This window comes from Epinephelus lanceolatus, chromosome 16, assembly GCF_041903045.1.
Source record: "Epinephelus lanceolatus isolate andai-2023 chromosome 16, ASM4190304v1, whole genome shotgun sequence".
Lineage (NCBI taxonomy): Eukaryota > Metazoa > Chordata > Actinopteri > Perciformes > Serranidae > Epinephelus > Epinephelus lanceolatus.
Window position 1 is genome coordinate 29924807 of NC_135749.1, and position 22188 is coordinate 29946994.

The window sequence follows — 22188 nt, forward strand, 5'->3', positions numbered from 1 at the left end:
GTAACAGTATGATTTGATAACATAGTAACATAGCATAAGGCATTAACTGGCTCAACTACATTAATATTTCATGTTTCCTGAATGAATGCCAACTGGAATTTGTTTTCTTTTTTTTCTAGAGCCAAATTGCTATTGCTGGAGTAATTGACTTGGGAACAGTGGAAACATTCCCAGTGTTCCAAGCAGCCCAACGTGGTCTTATTGACCAGGACACCTGCCATGTACTACTGGAGGCCCAGCTAATTATGGGTGGACTCCTTCAACCTGACTCTTCTAGCAATCTTTCACTGGAACAAGGACTAGCTCAAGGCCTTATTGACACCCATACCAGACAGTCCCTTTCTGAGCTAGAGAGTGCCTTGCTTCTGGTGGAAAATACTAAAGATGACCAACAACAAAATGTGTTACCAGTAGCTTCAGCCATGGAGTTCGGGCTCATCAGAGAGGAGGAGGGACTTCGTATTTTAGAACTCCAGATGAACACTGGCGGCCTGAGAATCTCAACAGGAAAAATGTTGAGTTTGGAGCAAGCAGATGACATGAAACTTTTGACTCCCAGAATCTTCACCAAACTCCAGTCAAGGCAACAACATAGAGAGCTGATTGATCCAAACACAGCTGAAAAATTAAACCTATATGAGCTACAACAGCGCTGTGTCCTCAATGATGACTCGGGTCTACTTCTCTTCCCCGTCAAGCAGCAGCCTGGAGGAACGGTTTGCCTCCGGTCAGGAAGAAAAGTTGGTATCTTCCGCGCAGTTCAGGAAGGTCTGATTGATCGGAAAGTTACAGTACGACTTCTTGAAGCTCAGCTCTTTGCTGGTGGTATCACTGACCCGCGGTCTGGCCACCGGCTGACAATTGATGAGGCTGTTCGTCATGGGCTTATGGACCAGGATCTAGCCTGTGCCATGTTAGCACGACAGCTGCAGAATGGGGGAATTCTTGACCCTTTCAGTGGAGAACGCCTAGATTTGGAAGAGAGTATTCGCAGGGATCTTCTCTCTCCTCATTTGGCTCTGTTGGCCCTTGAGTCCCTTTGGGCTTTTATGGGAATACTCTGGCCTGAATCTGGAGAACTCCTGCCAATTGTTGAGGCTGTTCAACAAGGAGTGATCTCAGGAGAGCTATCAAGGAACATCCTAAGGCAGCGACATGCCATTGGAGCTCTGTACAATCCAGAAACTCTTCAGGTGCTTCCCCTAAATGTGGCTGCTGAAGAGGCCCTTGAGCCCAGTGCAGTCAGTTTTCTTAAAGACATCCACATCCCAGATGTTCTTCCCAACATGAACCAGTCAGGTACCCCATCTCTAAACCGCTTGAGCTGGGGTTCCACTAGCTCCTCTCCACCTCCATCCTCTCCACCACCTTCATCATCTCCCACAGGCCTTGACTGGGATGCAACACCAACACATACAATGAATCCTGAAGAACAAGCAAAACACAAACTACTGTTTCACCTCATGACTCACAGTTATGTGGATGTTCATTCTGGAAAACGTTTGGTGTTGCTTGACCCTGAGTTGGTGGAGCTGGTCAAAGCTGCTGAACTGGTTGCTGGAGACTCTGTGAATAGAAGTCAAGTTGAGCCACAAAGCAGTTTTAACAAAGATGAGCAGAAGGAGATGCAAATAATGAGAGAGTCTAGTTTGGCAGATAAAGGAATAAATGACAAACAAGTTGAGGTTGAGGCGCAAAGTTGCAGTGTAGTCACACCAAACCAAAAATCTGAGACGAATGGTACAGGCAGTGTCAAAGAAAGGTATGATGGAGGAAATGACAACAAATTGCTTCCCAAACCATCAGTACCAGTTGCAGCTAAAAATGAAATTGGTATGGATGAAGTTGAGGAAGTAAAGGCTCAAAATAAAGAAATATCCAATCTTGAATGTTTTGTGGCTTCAGATAAAATTCCTGGAGAAGAATTAACAAAAGGCCTAGATGAGCAGATATGTACTCAGTCCAAACCCAGGTATAGTTTTGGTCAGGAGACTATAAGTACAGCCACAACAGTAGATAGAAAAACAGCTACGGCACCACTCAAAATGTTGAAAGAACCCATCACACCGGGAGCCAAAGTGGGTGAAGATGTAAAATCAACACAATCTGATGATAGGAAAGATAAAAAGTATTCCCAGACCGAATCAGAAAAGATCAAACAAAAGGTGTCTGTAACAGAAACTGACCCAAAGCATGCTAAACCCCAGATTGATACCCTTGAATCAGCAGTGGAGACAGAAGGGGAGGATGCTGAATTGACAAAGTTAGTCACAGAGCTAAAACAGGGAGGTCTGATGACAGAGGAAGGGGAAAAGCTGCTCCCAGATGAGGCAGTAGCCCAAGGTATCCTCCCTGGTCACACAGCAGTTAAATTAATGGCTCAGGCAGGTCTGTTCGGGGGTTTCCTAGATGCCAGCAGTTGTGAGTCACTGAGCATGGAGGATGTTATGCAGGAGGGTTTACTAGATGAAGATCTAATGTGGAGTGTCCTGAAGTCGGATAAAACCCTTTCAGGGGTTGTGGATGTAGAGAAAAGGCAGATCTGTGGGGTAAGGGAAGCAGCTCAGGCAGGATTGATTGACCCCAACACTGCTGCTCGACTTCTAGAAGCACAGGTGGTGTCTGGGGGAATTGTTGACCTACGCAGAGATAAGAAAGTCTCTGTCACTTTAGCAGCAAACCTGGGACTGATTGAGGAGGGTCAAAGAGAAGAGCTTGTAGCACTAGAAAAGGCATACAAAGGAAAGGATACAGATGCAGCGACTTCCCTCACTAAGGCGAGTTTACAGCTACAGATGGAAGGTGTTATCGACCCAGAGTCCAAGTTTCCAGTTCCTCTGGAGCAAGCAATTCAGAAAGGGTTTATTAAGTCTGAGGAGGCTTATCAGGTGCTGGCAAAACAGGTGGCTGAGGGTGGTATAATCCATCATGCTTCAGGGCTGAGGCTGTCAGTTCCTGACGCTGTAGATAGAGGACTAGTGGATCGGTCCATTGCTCCTGGGCTGGAGGAACTAGAGTGGGTCTACCAAGGAAAAGTCAGCCCTTCGTCCCACCCAGAAGCTGTCGTTTTCCAGGCCTCGACAGGAGCCATTTTAGACCCTGATTCTGGATGTAAACTGACATTGATGGAGGCAGTTTCTAAGGGTCTTCTGGGTGAGAATATTGCCAGTGAAGCCATGGCTTCTTCTGCTGTAAGACAAGGAGCACTTGACCCCGAAACTGCCCGCATCGTGCCTTATTCAGAGCTTGTAAACCAGGGTAAGATAGATATCGAAACAGGCAAACGCTTCTTAGAGGTGAAACCATTCAGAGGTGTTCAGGATGAGCAAACTAGAGACAACTTGACCCTTCCTGAAGCAGTTGCGGCAAAGCTAGTTGACCCAGTTCCAGCATTGAGGTTGCTTCAAAGTCAGGCAGACAGTGGAGGGATTATTGACATCAGTACTGGAGAAAGACTTCCCCTATCTGAAGCCTGTGAAAGAGGTTTGGTTGAAGACAATATGGTCGGAGTAATTGCCACCAACCAGTTTTTGAAAGGAGGCTTAGTTGATCCTGCCACTGGAGATCAAGTCTCTAGTCTCGATGATGCGATTGCAAAAGGGCTTATCTCCAATGAAGTAGCTTCAGAGATTCAGGAGAAATTGTCTTTTGTGGAGATGGAGGGTGATGAGGGCAGTGCTACACCTGTTGCCTCGTCAAATGGCACATACAGCCCTGCTATTATATTATTGGCATCAAGCTCAGACAGTCCAGCAAACTGGTCAGATGTAAGCACTGAGGTGCCTTCAAGATCACCACTTTCAAAGAAAGGTTTGGGAATTACAGAGGATGATGGAAAGACATTTACAACTGTCGTATCAGATCAGTCCCTTTTGTATGACACCACTACAGAAGAGGACAAAGCAGAAGCGCCTGTGTCAGTGGAAGAAAAGGCTTCAGTTGAGCCAGACAGATCTGTAGACCTCTTGTGTAAGTTTGCCACTAATGTTGGGAAAAGGATTCAAGAAGCTATTGAAGAAATCGTACCACAGAAAGACATCAATAAATCAGAACCCCCTCTAAAGCAGAAGCTTGATGAGAGACTGCAGATAGGTGTGAGCGAGACTGATGATAAACAGAAGGGGAACATTTTCAGAGATGCTGTTGCAGAATCTGTTCAGGCACATGTCTATGATAATGAAAAAGATTCACATGATGTGGTCAGAATAGGAGCTGCTGCTTTAAAGTCAGATGGAGAACCAGGAAACGTTGGGGAAAAGGAGTATAAACCCAGTGATGGGAGCAGATCAGTTGTTGATCATGATTCTGAAAATGGAAACCTGACAGGTTTTGTGGCAGCAGAGATAAGAGATGACAGAGAAAGCAAAGATAGGACTGAGGTGACAAAACTGAGTGAAGAAGAATACAGAAAGAGTGGTGTGGCAGCACAGAGAGGTGATGTTGTAGATGAGAAGGTTAAGAGAGTGGAGAAAGAGAAACCTTTAAAGACTGAGATCAAATCCAGCGCTGAAGCTGAGCAGACAGATCAGTTATTGACCTCTCCAGCTAAAGAGACAGAAAGCAAAAGCAAGAAAAAGAGGAAGAATAAAAAGAACGGAAAGGGTAAAGAAGCTGAGAGTGGAACACATCTTTCAAAGATACAATTTCTATCTCAAATTGATCAAACTGATACACACATAAAGGGTCAGCCTGAAGCCACTGATGTAGTCAAAGATGAGCTTGCATCACAAGACAAATACAAGAAATCACAGATTCGGGGTAAGGCAACTTACACAGGGCCTCCCAATGCAGAAAGTGTAGCAAAGGTTGAAAAGGCAGTTGAGGCTGAAAATGATTTGACAAAACAAGGACAAGAAGCAGTTCCAGCCACTCTAAAATTTACAAAACAAATGATGAAGCCAGAGAAAGACACATTAAAAATTGCATTTTCAGAGGACTCAGAAAAGGATGATGAGAGAGAAAAGATGAAAAGGGAGGAGCAGACAGAGAAAGTTAAAGAGAAGGCTTCAGTCTCTCAGCAACCAGAACAGCCAAAGAGCAGCCAAGAGAAGTCACAGATTCGAGGTAAGGCAACTTCCACAGGACCTCCCAATGCTGAATGTGAAGCAAAGATTGAAAAGAGAGTTGAGGCTGAAAATGATTTGGCAAAACAAGGACAAGAACCAGTTCCAGCCACTCTGAAATTTACAGAACAAATGATGAAGCCAGAGAAAGATACATTAAAAATTGCATTTTCAGAGGACTCAGAAAAGGATGATGAGAGAGAAAAGATGAAAAGGGACGAGAAGACGGAGAAAGTTAAAGAGAAGGCTTCAGTCTCTCAGCAACCAGAACAGCCAGAGAGCAGCCAAGAGAAGTCACAGATTCGGGTTAAGGCAACTTCCACAGGACCTCCCAATGATGAACATGAAGCAAAGATTGAAAAGACAGTTGAGGCTGAAAATGATTTGGCAAAACAAGGACAAGAAGCAGTTCCAGCCACTCTAAAATTTACAGAACAAATGATGAAGCCAGAGAAAGATACATTAAAAATTGCATTTTCAGAGGACTCAGAAAAGGATGATGAGAGAGAAAAGACGAAAAGGGAAGAACAGACAGAGAAAGTTCAAGAGAAGATTTCCGTCTCTCAGCAACCAGAACAGCCAAAGAGCAGTCAAGAGAAATCCCAGATTGGGGGTAAGGCAACTTCCACAGGACTTCCCAATGCAGAACGTGAAACAAAGATTGAAAAGACAATTGAGGTTGAAAATGATTTGGAAAAACAAGGACAAGAAGCAGTTCCAGTCACTCTAAAATTTACAGAACAAATGATGAAGCCAGAGAAAGATACATTAAAAATTGCATTTTCAGGGGACTCAGAAAAGGATGATGAGAGAGAAAAGATGAAAAGGGAGGGGCAGACAGAGAAAGTTAAAGAGAAGGCTTCAGTCTCTCAGCAACCAGAACAGCCAAAGAGCAGCCAAGAGGTAAAGAAAAAGAAGGAGCAAGAACTGAAACAGAAATCTACTCTACCAGATGATGAGAAAGCAGCCCTGGTACTAAAAGCCAAAGAGAGCATTCTTAAAAAGGTGTTTAAAAAAGGAGTGAGTGAGAAGCAGGCTGCTGAAGAGCTGCAGGCACTGCGCAAGGAAGTGGGGAAGAAGGAGAGTCGAGGCACAACTGTAAAGGCACAAACTGTGCCAGCTATGGCCGATGCAGTGGAGAGTCACGATGGTGTCAAGACACCCGATGGTTCTCCAAAAGAGAGAAAGGAAGAGATGAGTGTCAAAGAAGAAAAAACAAAATTGACAAGGGTCAAGGAAGAGAAGACTGATGAGAAACTGTCTGTGAAGGAGGACATGGAGACCAAACTATTGGTGGCTTCTTCAAATCAGAGGGAGGAAAACAAGAGTTTCGGTGAGGAAGACAGACAAAAAGATTATGAAGCCACTCCATCAGTCCAGCCTCAAGAAACTAAAAGAAGGAAGAACAAGAAATCCAAGAGTTTAAAAGAGACAGACAAAACTGAGCCTGATACTGAGGAGTTACCAACTGATGAAAAAATGGATTCTGAGTTAACAACAACAAAAATGACCACAAAATCTGCAATGACAAAACCAGATTCAGATAACTCAGCTTTAACTAAGGAGCAGAGGATGGACAGACGTACCGATGGTCAATCAGCTGGTGATGTCAGCAGACCTTCAGTTGGTGAAAAGGCATATGATGCTAAGATCTCTGTTATTAAGGTTAAAGAAGCTGACACCAGTCAACAAAGTCCTCCACATTTATCTAGATCAGAAGAACCCACTTCTCACATGGAAGAACATGTACAGTCGGCAGAGGTTACATCTACTAGCAAAGAAGAATCCCATTCAGAAAAGAGAAATGCCAGCGAATCCACTGATGTTGCTCATGAGGCTGTCGCATGCAAAGTAGACATCCAGCCCACAGCTCAGTCCATGGCTCCTGGCACACAACCAGGTAAAACCACAAGAAAAGGTAAAAAGAAGAAGGGGCGCCAACCTCCTGAAGCTGATAGTACCAGTGTGGCCAAATCTAAATCTTTAAAAGACCAACAGCAACATCTTGAATCTCCAGAATCAGCACCTTCACTGTCGGAGGATGCTTCACCTGAGTCTGAATCACATGGAGTCCCTGTGTCTGATACAGCCTCTGAGAGTTTTGGAGAGGAGGAGCGAGAGGAAGATGTCAGAGGGAGTCGAGAAATGGTGTTGAACAAAGAGGGGACGACATCCACAACTGGCAAGGTAAAATGTAGTGGACCATTTGTGAAAGACAGATTTCTTTAGAAAAACTGTCTGCATAGGGTGGCTGATATATCAGTTATACTCGATGTATCATGGCTTGTTCCACTTGGGATATTTATAAAATTACTATATTGCAAACTTTGAATATACATTGTTATCTAATTTTTGAATAATTAGGCATAAATTACAACCATGGAGCACCTTTGTAAGTAGCAAAAAGCCAGGTGGTTCAGAATAAAAGCATCAGTTGTTCCGCTTTGATTTATTTATTGTGCCAAAACTGTAACTACCTTATAACAATATGTTATTTAATTTTATCATAACTACTTTATTTAAATTTATAATGACAGTACTTCATGTAACCTATTATAACAGTATTTTACTTAACTTTATTATAACAATACTTTGTTTTGCTTTATTATAACAGTACTTTATTTAACTTAATATAACAGTAATTTATTTTATTGTAGCAGCAGTTTATTTAATAATTTAGTGTTTTAGTAATGTACAGTATTTTTGAGGAGATTTCAAAATATCAAGATTTATATCATGTATCACGATATAGCCTAAAAATATTGCAATATTATTTATAGGCCATATTGCCCAGCCCTAATGCTGCAGACATTTCTACACATGTCTTTATGTTTTATTGTTTTTTTGTTTTTTCTTTTCTTTTCCCACAGTCATCATTGATGCGTCAGGAGTGCTTGGATCATGACCAGCAAATTGTAGCCCTGGTTTCCATGGTAAGACATATTGAGGTCCGACTTAAACAGCAGCAACAGCAGTCTGTTGGCCGGAGCCTTATCGCCTTGGATGACGTCATCAGACAGACTGAGGTAAACAAATTTACTTATTTACCTGATAGTGATGTAATGTCTTATTAATGTGACGCTAGCCCACTTCCGTGTACCATTTTTGACTCTTGAATTATTTTTGCAGTTGTGCATTTGTTTCCCAGTGTGAGGGGGAAAAAAAAGCAGATTTAAGGATTAGTTTCATACCAAACGGCATCAAGAAAACTTTTGTTTTGTTTTCCTAATCTGTCTCTCAGACTCTGGACCTTGAATTGCGTGACTTGGAGCCTGCAATCAACAAGGAAGTGAAGGCCGCTGAGGAGCTGTTGAAGCCCCAACCCAAAGATGTTCCCCCTCAGCTCCTATTGGCCCTGGAAAAGGACGGGCGGAGCTTGGCTCGAGGGTATGAGGCCGCCAGGGCACTTTCTGAGGGCATTCTGCAAAGTCTACGAGACCACAGGGACTCCTATAAGGTAAAAGAAGTAGTCTAGAAAAAAACAAGAAGCAATGTTTATTAGATGTTAATTTCTTATAGGGCCAACTTGGAACCCTCATTCTCATTAGAGTAACTAGCAGAGATTTTTTCGATCGATTATCCTATTTGGGTGGAGACAATTCTTTTGTATCCTCTGTGATGTCTGATTTGAATCACTCTGACATTTCCCTCAGGAGGCGTTAACAGCTGAGCTGAAATCACTAGGAGGACAAGTGGAGAGTCTGCTCTCTTGGTTGAGGGAGACAGAGGCTCAGATGAATGGAGGAATGGCGGGGATGGAAAAAATGGAGACAGCAGAAAAAGATGACAGTCATGATCAGCTCACACAGCAGCTGAATCTCTGCAAGGCAAGTTGTCCAAACTGAAGAAAACAGTTTTAATATTGCTCCTTTTAGTAATTCTCCATGTAATTTTAGTAATTCAGAGCTCCATGAGTTGATATATTGTTGGGATTTGTTGCCTCAGAAACTGTATCCATCTCATTGCACTACCTTTAGAGCTATAGAATAATATCTCATGTAGCCTTTTCTCTCTTGTTTCTTTAAGGAGCTCCAATCCTCTTTGATGGCTCGCTCTAATGAGGTCAACAACACGGCCTTTGACATTCAGGTGTTTATCTCGGAGCGAGCTCAGGACCTGGCCCCTGAACAGAGCAGGCAGCTTCTGGGGCAGCTCCAGCAGCTCCAGAGGGCCTTTCACCTCGCGTCGGGCCAAGCCCAGGCCTGGGCCGATGCCCTCTCTGCCCAGAGAGAGCGAGAGGAGGAGCGGCAACGTAGGGAGAGAGTGAAAGAAGAGGAGAAGGACAAAGAGAGGCAGAGTGCAAGGGAGAGAGAGGTTTGGAAAAAGAGAACGTTGAGTGGGATTGATTTGAAACGCTGCGTTATTTCTTACCAATACATGTTAAATGCAACTAGATTTTATATACTGTATTTCACTGCTTTATTCGGCATGCTGTAAACTACTGCCATTCTTTCTTCCACAAGATCATAGTACTGCTCTGATAAGCACTTACATCACATACTCAAACCCATTTAAGACTAGAAACTGGAAGAGCTTGATTGAAACACACTATTCTCCATCACAGGTTAACTTGTAGTGCGATTATTCACCACCTCATCACCTTATTCTCATCATTTCATAGCTTAATATCAACTCACTGCTGCTTTCAATGCAAAAGCTTTGCCACTTGACATGGACAGTATCACCACCCTCACTCCTACTACACAGGCTTTTTATGCAAGCGTGTTTGCTACTCTGCATGTCTCAGTAACGTGTGTATTATTAACCTGTTTGCCTTGCTGTTCCAGATTGCCTCTGAAGGAAATCGCTTGTGTCACGGCGGTAAAGGCTAGAGATTTGATAGCAGAAAAGCCTCGCTGGCTACAACGCTTAGCTGTTTTTCCTCTTCTCTCACCTGAGTACAGCAGAGAAGGAGGAAAAACAGCAAATAAACATATTTGTTTGATTTCTCTCTGTATTGTTTGTTGCTTGATCAACATGTTGATGTGAAGATACTATATGTATGTCTGCCATGTATGCGTGTGTGTGTGTGAACTCTGGACACAACCTGCTCAAAGCTTGGCAAAGTGTGCACTCCTCAAGAATTCTGTTTAGGAGCAAATGTGTGCTTAGTGTCAAAACTGGTGGTTAGAGAAAAAAAATGCAAAATTTCCTGTCACTTGATCCAGTTAAATTGTTTGTGACGGACTCAAGTCAGTTTCAGTTTTTCTCACATTGTATCTCTTTTGGTTCTGTTTTCTTCCCTCTCTGCTCATTCATTTCTCGCAGGTGGTTCAACAGCAGAAAGCCGAATGCTCTCAGAAACTAGAAGGCCTTACCATGTGGTTGGCTGGAGCTGCCAGCTTGCTGGCCAGTCAGAAAGGTGGAGCAGAGTCAGGTGATGTGAACGTCTTGCAAGAGAAGCAGAAAAGACTAAAGGTATGAAACTTTCATCTACCTCATCTAGACTCTCAAGGCCACATGAACTGAATAATAAAAACACCCAGATTAATCTCTTTTGCATGATTATATGTACACGTACATCACCATTATGGCTATTGTTCTGTTTATAATATATTATATTTTATAATATTGACATTTTAACTCACTGCATTTATTTGCCTGAAGCCTTGTTCACCCTCTCTGTCTCAAGCCCACCTATAGGGCTTTTCCATTGCCGTTTCTTGTAGCACCAAATCAAACCAATTCGCGTTACCATTGCCATTTTTTGTGTTGTTGTGCCAAGCCATGCCCAAGATTCTCAGGATTTGGCTCAAAAGCGAACCCATCCACCTCCAAGTGCGACCACAGCCAACCCATAACAAGCCCCTTCTCCCCCTTAAACAGCGTGTGTTGTGAGGCTAGCTCAAATCTGTCTGTGCAGAAGAGCACAGAGAAAGATAGAAGTTCTTTGACTAAATCAATTTTCTTTGGCTCTCCAGGAAGCACAGAAGGACCTCCAGACCAAAGAACAGGGCATCACTGAGGCCATCCGCTCTGCAGAGGAGCTCCTGGCAGAGCGAGGAGAAAGTCTAAGCCCAGAAGAGAGGCAGAACCTCCAGGAGGCCCTAACAAGAATGAAGGAGCAGTACAGTGCCCTTAAACAGTCAGCAAACACATCACTGTCGGAGCTGGACACAGCCATCAACACCACTCTACAGCAGAACACACAAAGGGTAACAAGATGAGTTGTTACAGATAAACATATAGAACAAAAGCTACTAGTAGCTTTTTTGTGTTAATCCTCTTTTCCTCTCCTTTCCTCCAGGCGAAGGCTGAGGAGGAGCTCCAGGAGACCCAAGGCCAGATAGACTCTCTGCTGAATGAATTGTCCTCCCTTAACCAACCAGGTGCAAGAGGAGATAGATCTGGATTGGCCAAAGATTTTACTGATACACCGTTCTCACAGCCAGAGGGTGCTGTGATTACACACACAGAGAACCTGCAGGTTTGACTCTCTACTCTCTGTGTAGCACATTTTGAGTTAAACATTTTGTAACATTACCAAATTATTATGACCCATAACCTGACCTCTCTCCCAGGCGGAGCTTCAGCAGCTCCAGGCTCAACAGGCCCAGCTTCTCCAGATCACGCAGTCAACTCGCTCCCTTCTGGACCAACCAGACTCCACCGTTCCTCCTGAAGAGAAGCAGCGTCTCAGGGCCGCCCTGGATCAGCTGCAGGCTCAGCACCAGGACAGACTGCAGAGCTGCCAGGTATCAAAATAAATACTGATGTGCATGTCTCTTGATATGTGATATGTGGACCTTCATCTCATTGCAAATTGATGGGGTTACAGTAATGATATGTCAATTTTTTTTGTTATAGTTAATTAACTGTTACTGCTGTAACTATTTCCTCTAGGATCGTCTGAGGAAGTCTGAGGCTCTGAAGGATGAGCTGACGAAGTTCCACCAAGAACATGGAAGTTTAGGTGCCTGGTTAGAACAAAGTGAACAGGAGCTCTGTTCTCTAGGGGAAGGAGAAACTGATGCACAAGGACTGAAGAACAGGCTGGAGGAGCACAGAAAGGTGCACATACACACCTAAATGACATAATGCAAATTCCTCTGTGTCTTGTTTTTTGTTATTTATTCACTTTTTTGATATTAAAATGTGGAGCTCCTCATGGAACTGCATGATAACTTACTCACAAACTCAGACAATCACAAATGTGAGTTTGAGTTCCATTTAACATGCTGCAGATTCTCCACAAGAGGGAGCTGTTGAATCACACAAGACCCAATTTTACACAACCTATGATACCTACAGGGAGGCATGAGCAGCAGTACTTTAAACCAGCAGATAGCAGCATGTCGAGGCATTCACAATTTGGTTGGAACCTTTTCACCCCTCACTGGAGAAACTAGGAGCACACTCCTGGAACACTGTCAGTCCCCATAGACCCCCATGTTAAAATGCACAGCAATGATGATGGCCAAAATGCCAAACTCAAAGCTTTAAAACCAGAGTCCACAGACCAATTGGTGATGTCACGGTGACTATGTCCTGTATTTTTAGTCTATGGTCTACACTGGCAGGTTCAAACTGCTGCTGTTACCTTGCTTGCCTGTAGATGGGGCAGATTGCTCTGTAACAGCAAGTCTGAATGTGCTGGCACTTCGGCTCTGCAGTTGGATAATAATGGCTGCATCTGGTTTCAGGTGCTTTGAAGTGAAGTGATTTTGCAGAGAAATGTCACTCACTGCATCTGGGCCCAGTGCAGCTGAGTAAAAACACATACTGCCCAACTATGCTTTTTTTGACCTTTAATTATCCACGGAAGACTGAGTTTCCACTCTCAGTTTCCATCCATCCATGCACCCTAACGTGCCCTGATTTACACTCACACAATCACACATTCTCATCTGGGAGCCCCTGAGAAACTCCACTGAAGCAGTTCAGGATAATTTTGTTATTGTTAAAAGTCCCTTGATATCACATTTGCAGTGTATCATATCCTTTCCCATCCATTCTGGAAATTTGAACTATAGACCTGCTGGTCCTGATCATGCTTTCCATTAACATCTTCATGAACATTACATTTTTCCGATAGATGATGCATCTGCATGAATTTGTCTCCAAGTGACCTGTAAACATGTCTGTATTTCCAGCTTGCTGAGGACATCATTTGCCACAAGGCGGACCTGCGATTTGTCTCCATCTCTGGTCAGAAGGTTCTGGACTCTGTTCAAGGAGCTCTGGAGCAAGTTGGTGATTCAGACCCAGCTCTGGAGAGCACCAAGCAGCTGGTGACTGACAAGCTGCAGGATGCTAACCACAGATACACAACCCTACACACCAAGGTGAGGCAGAACTAGAAACTGTTATATATTGCGCTCAATGAAATTGTTCTGAGACCTTATCTTGAATTTACACATTCATTGAAATTTTGTTGGCATGTGCAGTCAACCGATTTGGGTGGCCGTTTATCCAGCCTGTTGGAGAGGTACCAGCAGTACCAGGATGAGGTTGTCTCCGTCCACTCTTGGCTCAGCACTCAGGAACAGAACCAAAGTATAGCCAAGCCCAGTGGGGAGACAGACCCGCAGAACCTGCAGAACACATTACGACAAGTACAGGTGAGGCACACATTACAAACAGCAACATAAACAAAATAGAGTGAGGGAGAAGGCAGAAAAAGAGCGCAGAGTTTGGAAAAATGTTGTTCATGATCTGGGCTTGTCAACAGTCATCTTTTCCAACCGCTAAATTATGTTGAGTACTGACCAAAAAATTAAAGTTCATTCATAAAATCAACATCTGGGAAAAAAAATACTAAAATGGAAAGTATGTGGGAACTTTGTCTTGGATTTCAAATTCCTTCTCGGCTATAGAAATGATTTTATTTTGACTGTAAGTGTGTCCTCTGTCCTCAGCTGCTGCAGGACGAGCTGGCTGAACGCTCGGTGCAGCTGGAGAAGGTGAAGAGAGCAGGAAGAGAACTGGTCAGCACAGATGAGTCTCCTTCCTTGAAAGCTGTCGATATCCTATGTGCCGCAGGTAACTTGACTCATTCTGTCCCACGTAGTCTCAATCACAGAAGTCAGTAAATCTTAACGAATGGATGTAACAATAAAATGAGTGAATTAAAAAGGTGACGTTTTTATTTTGCCCTTTCCTGCTGTTCAGATGGTTTAGAGAAGAGGTTTGGCTCCCTCTCTGCATCTGTGTCAGAACGGGCCGAGCAGCTGCAGACAGCTGTGGCCCAGTCGGTCAGCGTCCAGGAGGGCCTGAAGGGTCTGCTGAGCTGGCTGGACAAACTGGCTCTGAGTCCTGGACCAATTGAGCCCACCGCACATGCTGTACAAGATGCTTTGACACAAAACCAGGTAGGAGTAAACCCAGAGGAAACTCCTCAGCGCAGAGAATGATGTCACATATTTGATTGTCACATCCATGAATAAAAATGTTGCAGATTCTCAATTTTTTTCAACCTAACATCTCATTATTTTTCCCCAGAAACTTCGCCAGGAGCTGCTGTCCAGGCAGGGCAGCGTGGAAGCAACGCGAGACTCTGTTTTCAAACTCCTTCAGAGCTCTGACGCCTCCACGGCCTCGGGCCTCCAGGGCGCTTTAGATGAACTAACACAACGCTACGCTGCAGCACAGACTAGCCAGGCCGAGAGGGAGGCTGAGCTCAAAGGGCTGCTGCCCAGGCTGGAGAGCTACGAGCGGCTGGGGACTGACCTCCAGGTCTTCACCCAGAGCAGACTGAAGGCTCTGAGCCCAGCAGGCCAGCCAGACCGCAGCGTTGATGACTACAGGCAGACCATTGAGGTCAGCAGGGGTGTCAAATTGTCATAAATAGGTCATCTGCTGTATGGTCTCATTTGAGTTACATAATTTCAAGGTTTTAAGACCTCTAAAGCCTCTGAGGCGTCAATGGATTAGTTATACTGTCAGACTATTCAACACTTCTGTCCTATGCGTCTTTTCTCAGGAGGTCAGGTCGGAGCTGGAGCAGGAGGCTGGCCAGCTGAAATCCTTCTGTAACCTCGGCACCGAGCTCAGCCAATCAAAAGCTTTCAGTAACACTCAAAGCCTATTGGATAATGTCAAAGGAGTGTCTGATGAGTTCACCCAACTAGAAGCCAGTGTCAGTGAAAGGTAAAAATGTTTGCAGATAACATGTGAGAAGTGCCTTTTTGAATTTATGCAGCCATAAATGTGACGGCGTAACAATCAGTCTTCAATATTTATGGCTTTAGAGGGGATGTTTTTGTCCTGGTGAACAGCAAAACATAATTGCAAATCAATGTTCAGGTCTTTGACATGTTTGCTTCAGTAGGAAATATTTGTATCTATTAAGGGAACATATAAAACTAGGAGTGATATTAAAAACGAAATATTTGAACAGCTGAAATCTTATAAAATCCTTATTTATAATTTCCACAATGTACCATAAATGACACAAGGGGGTACCAAATACAAAGCTGTGCAGAATCATTCAGCTTTATAGTTTTTGATGTTGAAATATGACTTTGTACGACAACAAATCAGATAACCTCTACAGACAGAAGGAGTCAAACTTGAAAATTAAGATTAATTAGATATGATAGGCCTACTTATATATAAAAACACTGTGACAGGCTCTGCGGAACAGACTATGCCGCTGGCATCTCCAAAATTTGTTTTCTAAATTTGTAGCCTTCACGGAGCACCAGTTGCTATGCCTACCCTGTCTGACGTCGTTGCAGCCACACTTGAAGCCTGTCAGAAGGGGGGCTGGTAGGATTTATAAATACTGTACCATCAGTCTGGTGCAGAATTATTGGATTATACTTGAGTTTGGTCAGGCTGTCACATAAAAACCAACCAATTTAGACATAGTTTTATATGTCGTGATCAGCTGTTAAGATATAAAGAATGTGATCACTCATCTACAGTCTAAAACATGGGTGTCAGTAGATTGACACACAGTACATGATGTTGGGGATTATTTGCATGATGTTTCTCAGCAGTTGGTTACTGTACAGTGTGTTTGTGTGTGTGTCTTCTGTATCTGTGCGGCCAGTGTGAGCTGATGAGCAGGCTTGGGTGCTAATATAAGCAGAGTGGACATGGCTCATTGTCCGTCCTATAAACGGCCTACTCAGATGACTCCCAGCCTTGAATCCCGGGGGGGAGAAAATAGCAGCATGATAATGATACTGGTCCATGCCAGCCGACTTCTCAGAGCTGTTTTGTCTATGGGCAGTCAGCACTTTTCCAGGCATAGCTTGACACAGATCTCATACAACGAGAGGGAGATCAAGGCTGCGTTAATATTGGCCAGTGTGGACTTTGAATTCCCCCTGTCAGATAATGCTTTGCATATTCTTTTTATTTAATGTAATATGAAGCAGTTTGGGGGGAGATAATCTGTCAAAATGGGGTTATATGAAATACTTATCTATAGTCAGTGTATTTCATACAGTAGATGGCAGTCAGCTAAGCAATGTACTGCATTGAGTATGGGCAGCACCAAAACATATTTAAGCCACCCTAAAAAAGGCCCACCTTAACAAAGTCTAAATCAGTTTAATTGCTGAAATACATTTTGCTGCTGCCCTTGTCCACAGCAGTTCATAGCTTAGCTTCTGTGTCGGTACTCCTGCCTGCTTCTCCAAACTGGGAGTGTACTGACTGACATCTAATGTAGGTTATACACTGTGGATATGACTGTGGATAAGTATCTCATACAACCCCACTTCAGAAGATCTAAAGTGTCCTTTTAGTATGAATCTTTGTTCCTCCTTCATGCATCTCTTCTTCACCTTCTCTATCATTGCTCTGTGTGCTCTGTTGCTGTTCTTTCATACCATCCTCTTCCTCCCCCGTCTTCCTCTGTTTCCCTATCACAGGTTTGCTGCCATCCAGGCCTGTGAGCAGCAGCTGGTCCAGTTCCGCGGCCTCTCTGGCTCCCTCCTCAGGTGGCTTCAGACGGCACAGGACCAGCTGCCGTCCAAGGAGGCCAGCCTCAACACAGAGGGCCTGCAGAGGAGAGTGCAGCAGCTCAAGGTGTGTGTGTGTGTGTGTGTGTGTGTGTGTGTGTGTAATAATTTATACACAAAATGAATCAAAGCCCCTGCATCCACTGTTTTTTTCTTTACATAAATATGAAGAAAACATAAAGGGAATGTGCTGTCTGAATCATGCGACTATATCATGAGCTCTTAAAGTTCAGTGACTCAGCAAAATGCATTTTGCCTGCAGGACTTGCTGAATGACTGGGAGTCACAGGGATCAAGAGTTCAGGAGCTGAACAAGACAGGCTCAGAGCTGGAGTCCCTCATTATCGATATCACTGCTCCTCAGACCAAAACTGGTAAGAAAAAGGATGGAAATGCAACCAAACACATCCATTCTCTCACTCCTTCCTCAGTTTAAATGACTTACTGTCCTCATGAGAGCATTTTTGCAAGTGATTTAGGTGGGAGCCACAGATCCTGTAGGTGGAAGGAAATAAAGTCACCAAGGATTTTATATAATTATTTGACCTTAGAGGAACACAAAACTGAAAAATAAACACAGGGGAGCAGGAGAGAGGGCAGTACAGGGCACTTTATAATCATTTCTGTTATGGTAATTTGTTCTTAGTTCAGCCAGTCTGTGATGACAGGTTTAAGCAAAGAAATGCGGATGTGCATCACAAATCCAAAACACTGTTTTTACCTGCATGTTTTGAAATTGTTCAGGAGTCAGTAATGGGGGAGACTAGAGACTAGATTAGTAATTGTTATGTAAATAATTTCATGGTTGAAACTGCTTGTGTTTTTTTTTTTTTGTGGACATATCAATAATGACAAAAGTAACATTTTAGGGAGGCAGAAAAATGCCTTTCTGATTGAATCAGAGAGCAGACCACAGCAAATGTGGATAGCATGGATTAAAATTTTAGATATTACATAAAATGATGTATGAGTGTTTCTTTTTGACGCGTCCATTACACCTCTGTGTTGTGTAAAGACAATGGGTATCCTCCATGTCTTTCTCACTGCTGTCGTCTGTGGCTTTTGTGCAGCGTCCTCCTCTGAAGTATTTGTGAGGCTCCCTGGTGCTGTAGAGAGTTTTTTGTCAGGATTTTATTTGTCGGTAAATCACAGGTCCTGTTTTGTGCGTGACCATGCTTGCATCATTGTGTTGTAGTGCCACTGTCTCAGTCAGGTGTGTGTCTTTCTCCCAGGTGCTCCTCAAATCAATGGCTCAGCAGGTCCCAGCAGTGTCAATGGCATTCACACCTGTAAAGGTGAGCTTTCTCTCTCTCTCCATGGCTCTCTCTCTCCCTCTCTCTTTTAATTTATTAGGATACATTTTAACACTAATTGCATTGTATGGAAGCCTATTTCTGTCAGTGTGATGACAAAAAAAGATCCTGAAAGGAATGAGAAATTACTGCACCATTTTCTGTTTAACTGTTTCCAGTGTCCTGTCTCCTGTCAGCTGTCTGTATGCTTAACATCTGTCAGTTGCAAATATGTTCAGTTAAAAAAACACATTACCACAACATCAGGATCGCCCTTTATTTAGACTGTCCTGATCAACCTGAACTACACTCCTGTTTGCTAACAACTGTATTCCCTGTTAGCCTACTTTACTAGATATAAATCTGTTTATTTTATTTACTTGTCTATTTTTTATTTTCTCTATCTGCCCTGCTGATAATCACTCCTCCAATTTGCTGTAGGCTATAAGCGACTTTCTCTTATTGTGCCCTCAGACTTGACAGAGCTCCAGGTAGCTGTATCCGATGTGAACAGTCGATACGACACGCTGGGTGGGGAGCTGAAGGAGCGTCTCGGTCGGCAGAAGGCCTCACTGGAGCTGAGGCAGAAGGCCAGGCAGGGCACCGATGAGCTCAAGAGCTGGCTGACAGACAGAGAGCACAGCCTGAAACAGGGACAGACCGCCTCGCCCTCCAAACCTGAGGTGGTACGCGCCCAGGCCCAGGAGAACAAGGTAAGAACTAAAAGAAGAAAGGGCATGATGGCCTTTGCCCTCTTTTAACACTGTTTTGTTCCTGTTTGTTTTGCTGGTATTTTTAAGTTTCTGCATTAAGCCTCTGTCATGGTCTTCCTCCCTTTCTCCTTTTAGGCTCTGCTTTCAGAGCTGGCTGAGCACTCTGGGAAGGTTGAGGAGCTGAAGAGCACACTGAGAAAACTGATTGCTGACAATCCTGATTCTCCCGAGGCAGACACCTGGAGACAACAGCTGCAAGAGATAGGTAGGTGCTGCAGATGACAAAAATACATGAGGGCATATGACAAGATGACGGGACAGCCATTTTACATAAACTAGATAGATTAGAGCTCTGCCTCAACTACTGCAGATGCCCAAAGGGAAAGACCAAAGAACAATGATGGATGTAACAGCTACTGGATATACTGTACTGCAGCTGGCTATAGAAATACTGTGCAGGTTCCTATAGCACAGAGTACAGGGAGTCCATAGTTTGTTGTAGTAAGCTAGCCTAGGCCTTGCATGCATGTTAGTGCATGCATGAAGCCCACTGACTAGCCCACGGCCGCCACTCTGCACTGTGCTTATTCTGCAGTTACCGCCACAGATATCAGGATGGTGTCATTGCATAGGCATAGCACCCACTCTCCAGTTCCCAACTGGTTAACATTCAACAGTTACCTCTGTGAAGTGCTGTTTATGGAGTTAGCACTATGAGCTACTACCCATTTGCTCAGCCACCTCTGTGTAAAGAACATTGTCCAGTGTCCATTTGTACGCTCTGAATTTTACATAGAGCCTCATTAAGACTACAATATGAACAATATGTAAACACTGGAAAGAATGGACTGTACTGTATGTGCCTAAAAGATGTAACCTGGGTATGTTTACTTGATACCTTTAAGGTATTGAATGAAATCACCCAGTACCAAGTTGTATCAAAACTTCTCCAATCAAAGGATATCTGCGTCTGATCCTTTTTGTACAAATGACTTTGTATGGTATGCTCACAGCCAATCACCACAAGGGTACTTTGATATAATGCAATGTGTGATTGGCCCACTATGGCAACCCACACACTCTGTGGTGTGATGAGTCAAGTGCATTATATTTGACAGAGTTGGCAGTTCGTTGCACCGAGATGCCATCAAAATGTTCAAAAGAAAGGCTACACTACACACTCGTGGCATTTTACCGACAGAATGCTTCACTTCTCATGATGGGTTTTAAATGAAGTACGCAGCCCTACAGTATATGACATTGAAGGACACATCTTATTTTGCCCATGTCAACCCTCTCATTTTTTCTCAGTTTCAAAAGAAAGGGGTGTTAAGATAAGATAAACTCAATTGTCCTTAAGGAAATATGTCCTGGGCAAAAAAGTGCTACACACAGCTACAAGATATTTAATACATGACAACAGATCACCACAGGACAACAATGTACAGGGGACAGCATGAAATCCCATGACATGGACACAAAACTTCAGGCGAAATATTGCACACACCCCATAATAAATTAACCAAACTATAAGAGAATAATACTATAAAAAAAACTATGTGATCTTGAGACCACTAAACCTACCACTTAAATTAATTTTGATTAACCTTCTCCTCAGCTCAGTGAGATGCTACTGCGTTTTGTTAGTGTTAAGAATGAAGTGTTGTTCATAACTAGAAAAGGAAACCAGATTAGGCATTTCTACTGTGGTGTGTTTTTCAAGAACTGTGTAAAGGAAGGTGGAACAGTGCTTCAGAATTTGTAATAATTTTTCTAAGAGATGGCGAGAAACTGAGGAATCAATACTATCCAGGGAGAGAGTGGGAAGTGTTCCTGTCAAAGCTATTTGTTCACTCTCATACTTGATATTTTTACCAGGGCCGAGACAGAAATATTTAAGGTGAAATCCAAGAAGGGGGCCTTTATATATTTCATATTTCATAATGCCTTTTCAAAGCCATGTGGACTGAATACACACACACACACACACACACACACACACACACACACACACACACACTCTCTGATGGATGCCCAGAACATGAGTCAGAGAAGAAGAAGGGGACAGAAGAAGTAGGAGGAGAGACAAAAGAAGAAAATGTCTAATTGTTTTGTCAGTTTTCTTCACAATGAGTTAGGTTTGGTTTCATCAGCATCACTGATATGATTTCTGATTACACTAATTTTTACACTGTACTGTAATCGGACTTTCATGTTGTACAACTTAATCATAAAAGGAAGGAAACCAGACAGAAAACGTGTAACAATGAATATGCTATTTGACAACCTGCCCCTGAAATATATAAACACATCCATCAACATTCTGCATCTCTCACTTCTGCCTCGATTGGTTAATTCCCCAGACTCCCGCTGGCAGACAGCCAATCAGACGGCAGCCCAGAGGCAGACTGAGCTGGAGACGTGTGCCGATAGGCTGGGCAGCTTTGCCTCGGCGGCCAATCAGCTGGGCCCGTGGCTGAGGGAGAAGGAGCTGATGATGAGTGTGCTCGGACCGCTGAGCATCGACCCCAACATGCTCAACACACAGAAACAACAAGCACAGGTATGTAGACGACAGAACCACAGAGATAACACCACAAGGAACAGTTATAAATACACGCACTCACACAATAATGGTAATCGATACAGAAAATCCAGCATGAGTGGAAATACATCAAAGAAAACAGAGATGGGCAGAGATGTAATCTGAAAGGGTTAAAAAGGTATTTTTCATTTAATCTCCAATTTAGATTTTTCCCCAAGTTTTCCTCAGGCTTTCATTTGCTTTAAACACAGCTTCTTTCTTTTTTTTGTTCCCTTATGAGATTCTATTTTTCATGAAACCTGATATTTTAATTCCTGATCGTATCACTGAATAATGTCCTCTCTCTCGTCTTTGTTAAGTTCATGCTGCGTGAGTTTGAGACCAGACGGCCACAGTTTGACCAGCTGACCCAGTCCGCTGAGGGAATCCTCTCCCAGACTGGTGACTCTGCTCAGGACCCTAAAGACCTGGCAGAGGTGCGATCTGAGCTGGCCTCCATCTCCCAGCAGTGGGAGGAGCTAACAAACCGACTGACTCAGAGGTCAAACCACATCGACCAGGCTCAAGGAACCAGCGAGCGGTACCAGGTACGTCTAGTCAGATTGGTGTATATGCTGTCATGTTACACTGTCACTATGATGGTATAATGTTGTTACCCTC

At 43.6% G+C, this 22188-nt stretch overlaps 1 protein-coding gene across 29 annotated transcripts in view; it reads left to right on the top strand.

The window, feature by feature from the left end:
• Positions 1 to 22188, top strand: part of macf1a (microtubule actin crosslinking factor 1a) — a 274106-nt gene that overhangs the window by 176856 nt on the left and 75062 nt on the right. For 28 of the 29 annotated variants that reach the window (XM_078175467.1, XM_033637768.2, XM_078175469.1 and 25 more), the window contains 23 exons: positions 120 to 7250; positions 7934 to 8089; positions 8305 to 8520; positions 8717 to 8890; positions 9090 to 9377; positions 10332 to 10481; positions 10985 to 11218; positions 11311 to 11490; positions 11585 to 11758; positions 11907 to 12074; positions 13157 to 13348; positions 13451 to 13624; positions 13922 to 14045; positions 14175 to 14374; positions 14505 to 14822; positions 14986 to 15152; positions 16889 to 17045; positions 17241 to 17352; positions 18211 to 18273; positions 18745 to 18983; positions 19119 to 19248; positions 21347 to 21546; positions 21888 to 22115. In XM_078175467.1, the coding sequence (XP_078031593.1) occupies positions 120 to 7250; positions 7934 to 8089; positions 8305 to 8520; positions 8717 to 8890; positions 9090 to 9377; positions 10332 to 10481; positions 10985 to 11218; positions 11311 to 11490; positions 11585 to 11758; positions 11907 to 12074; positions 13157 to 13348; positions 13451 to 13624; positions 13922 to 14045; positions 14175 to 14374; positions 14505 to 14822; positions 14986 to 15152; positions 16889 to 17045; positions 17241 to 17352; positions 18211 to 18273; positions 18745 to 18983; positions 19119 to 19248; positions 21347 to 21546; positions 21888 to 22115 (11175 nt within the window). The remainder of the gene's footprint in view (positions 1 to 119; positions 7251 to 7933; positions 8090 to 8304; positions 8521 to 8716; positions 8891 to 9089; positions 9378 to 10331; positions 10482 to 10984; positions 11219 to 11310; positions 11491 to 11584; positions 11759 to 11906; positions 12075 to 13156; positions 13349 to 13450; positions 13625 to 13921; positions 14046 to 14174; positions 14375 to 14504; positions 14823 to 14985; positions 15153 to 16888; positions 17046 to 17240; positions 17353 to 18210; positions 18274 to 18744; positions 18984 to 19118; positions 19249 to 21346; positions 21547 to 21887; positions 22116 to 22188) is intronic. The other variant, XM_078175476.1, reaches the window with a different exon arrangement.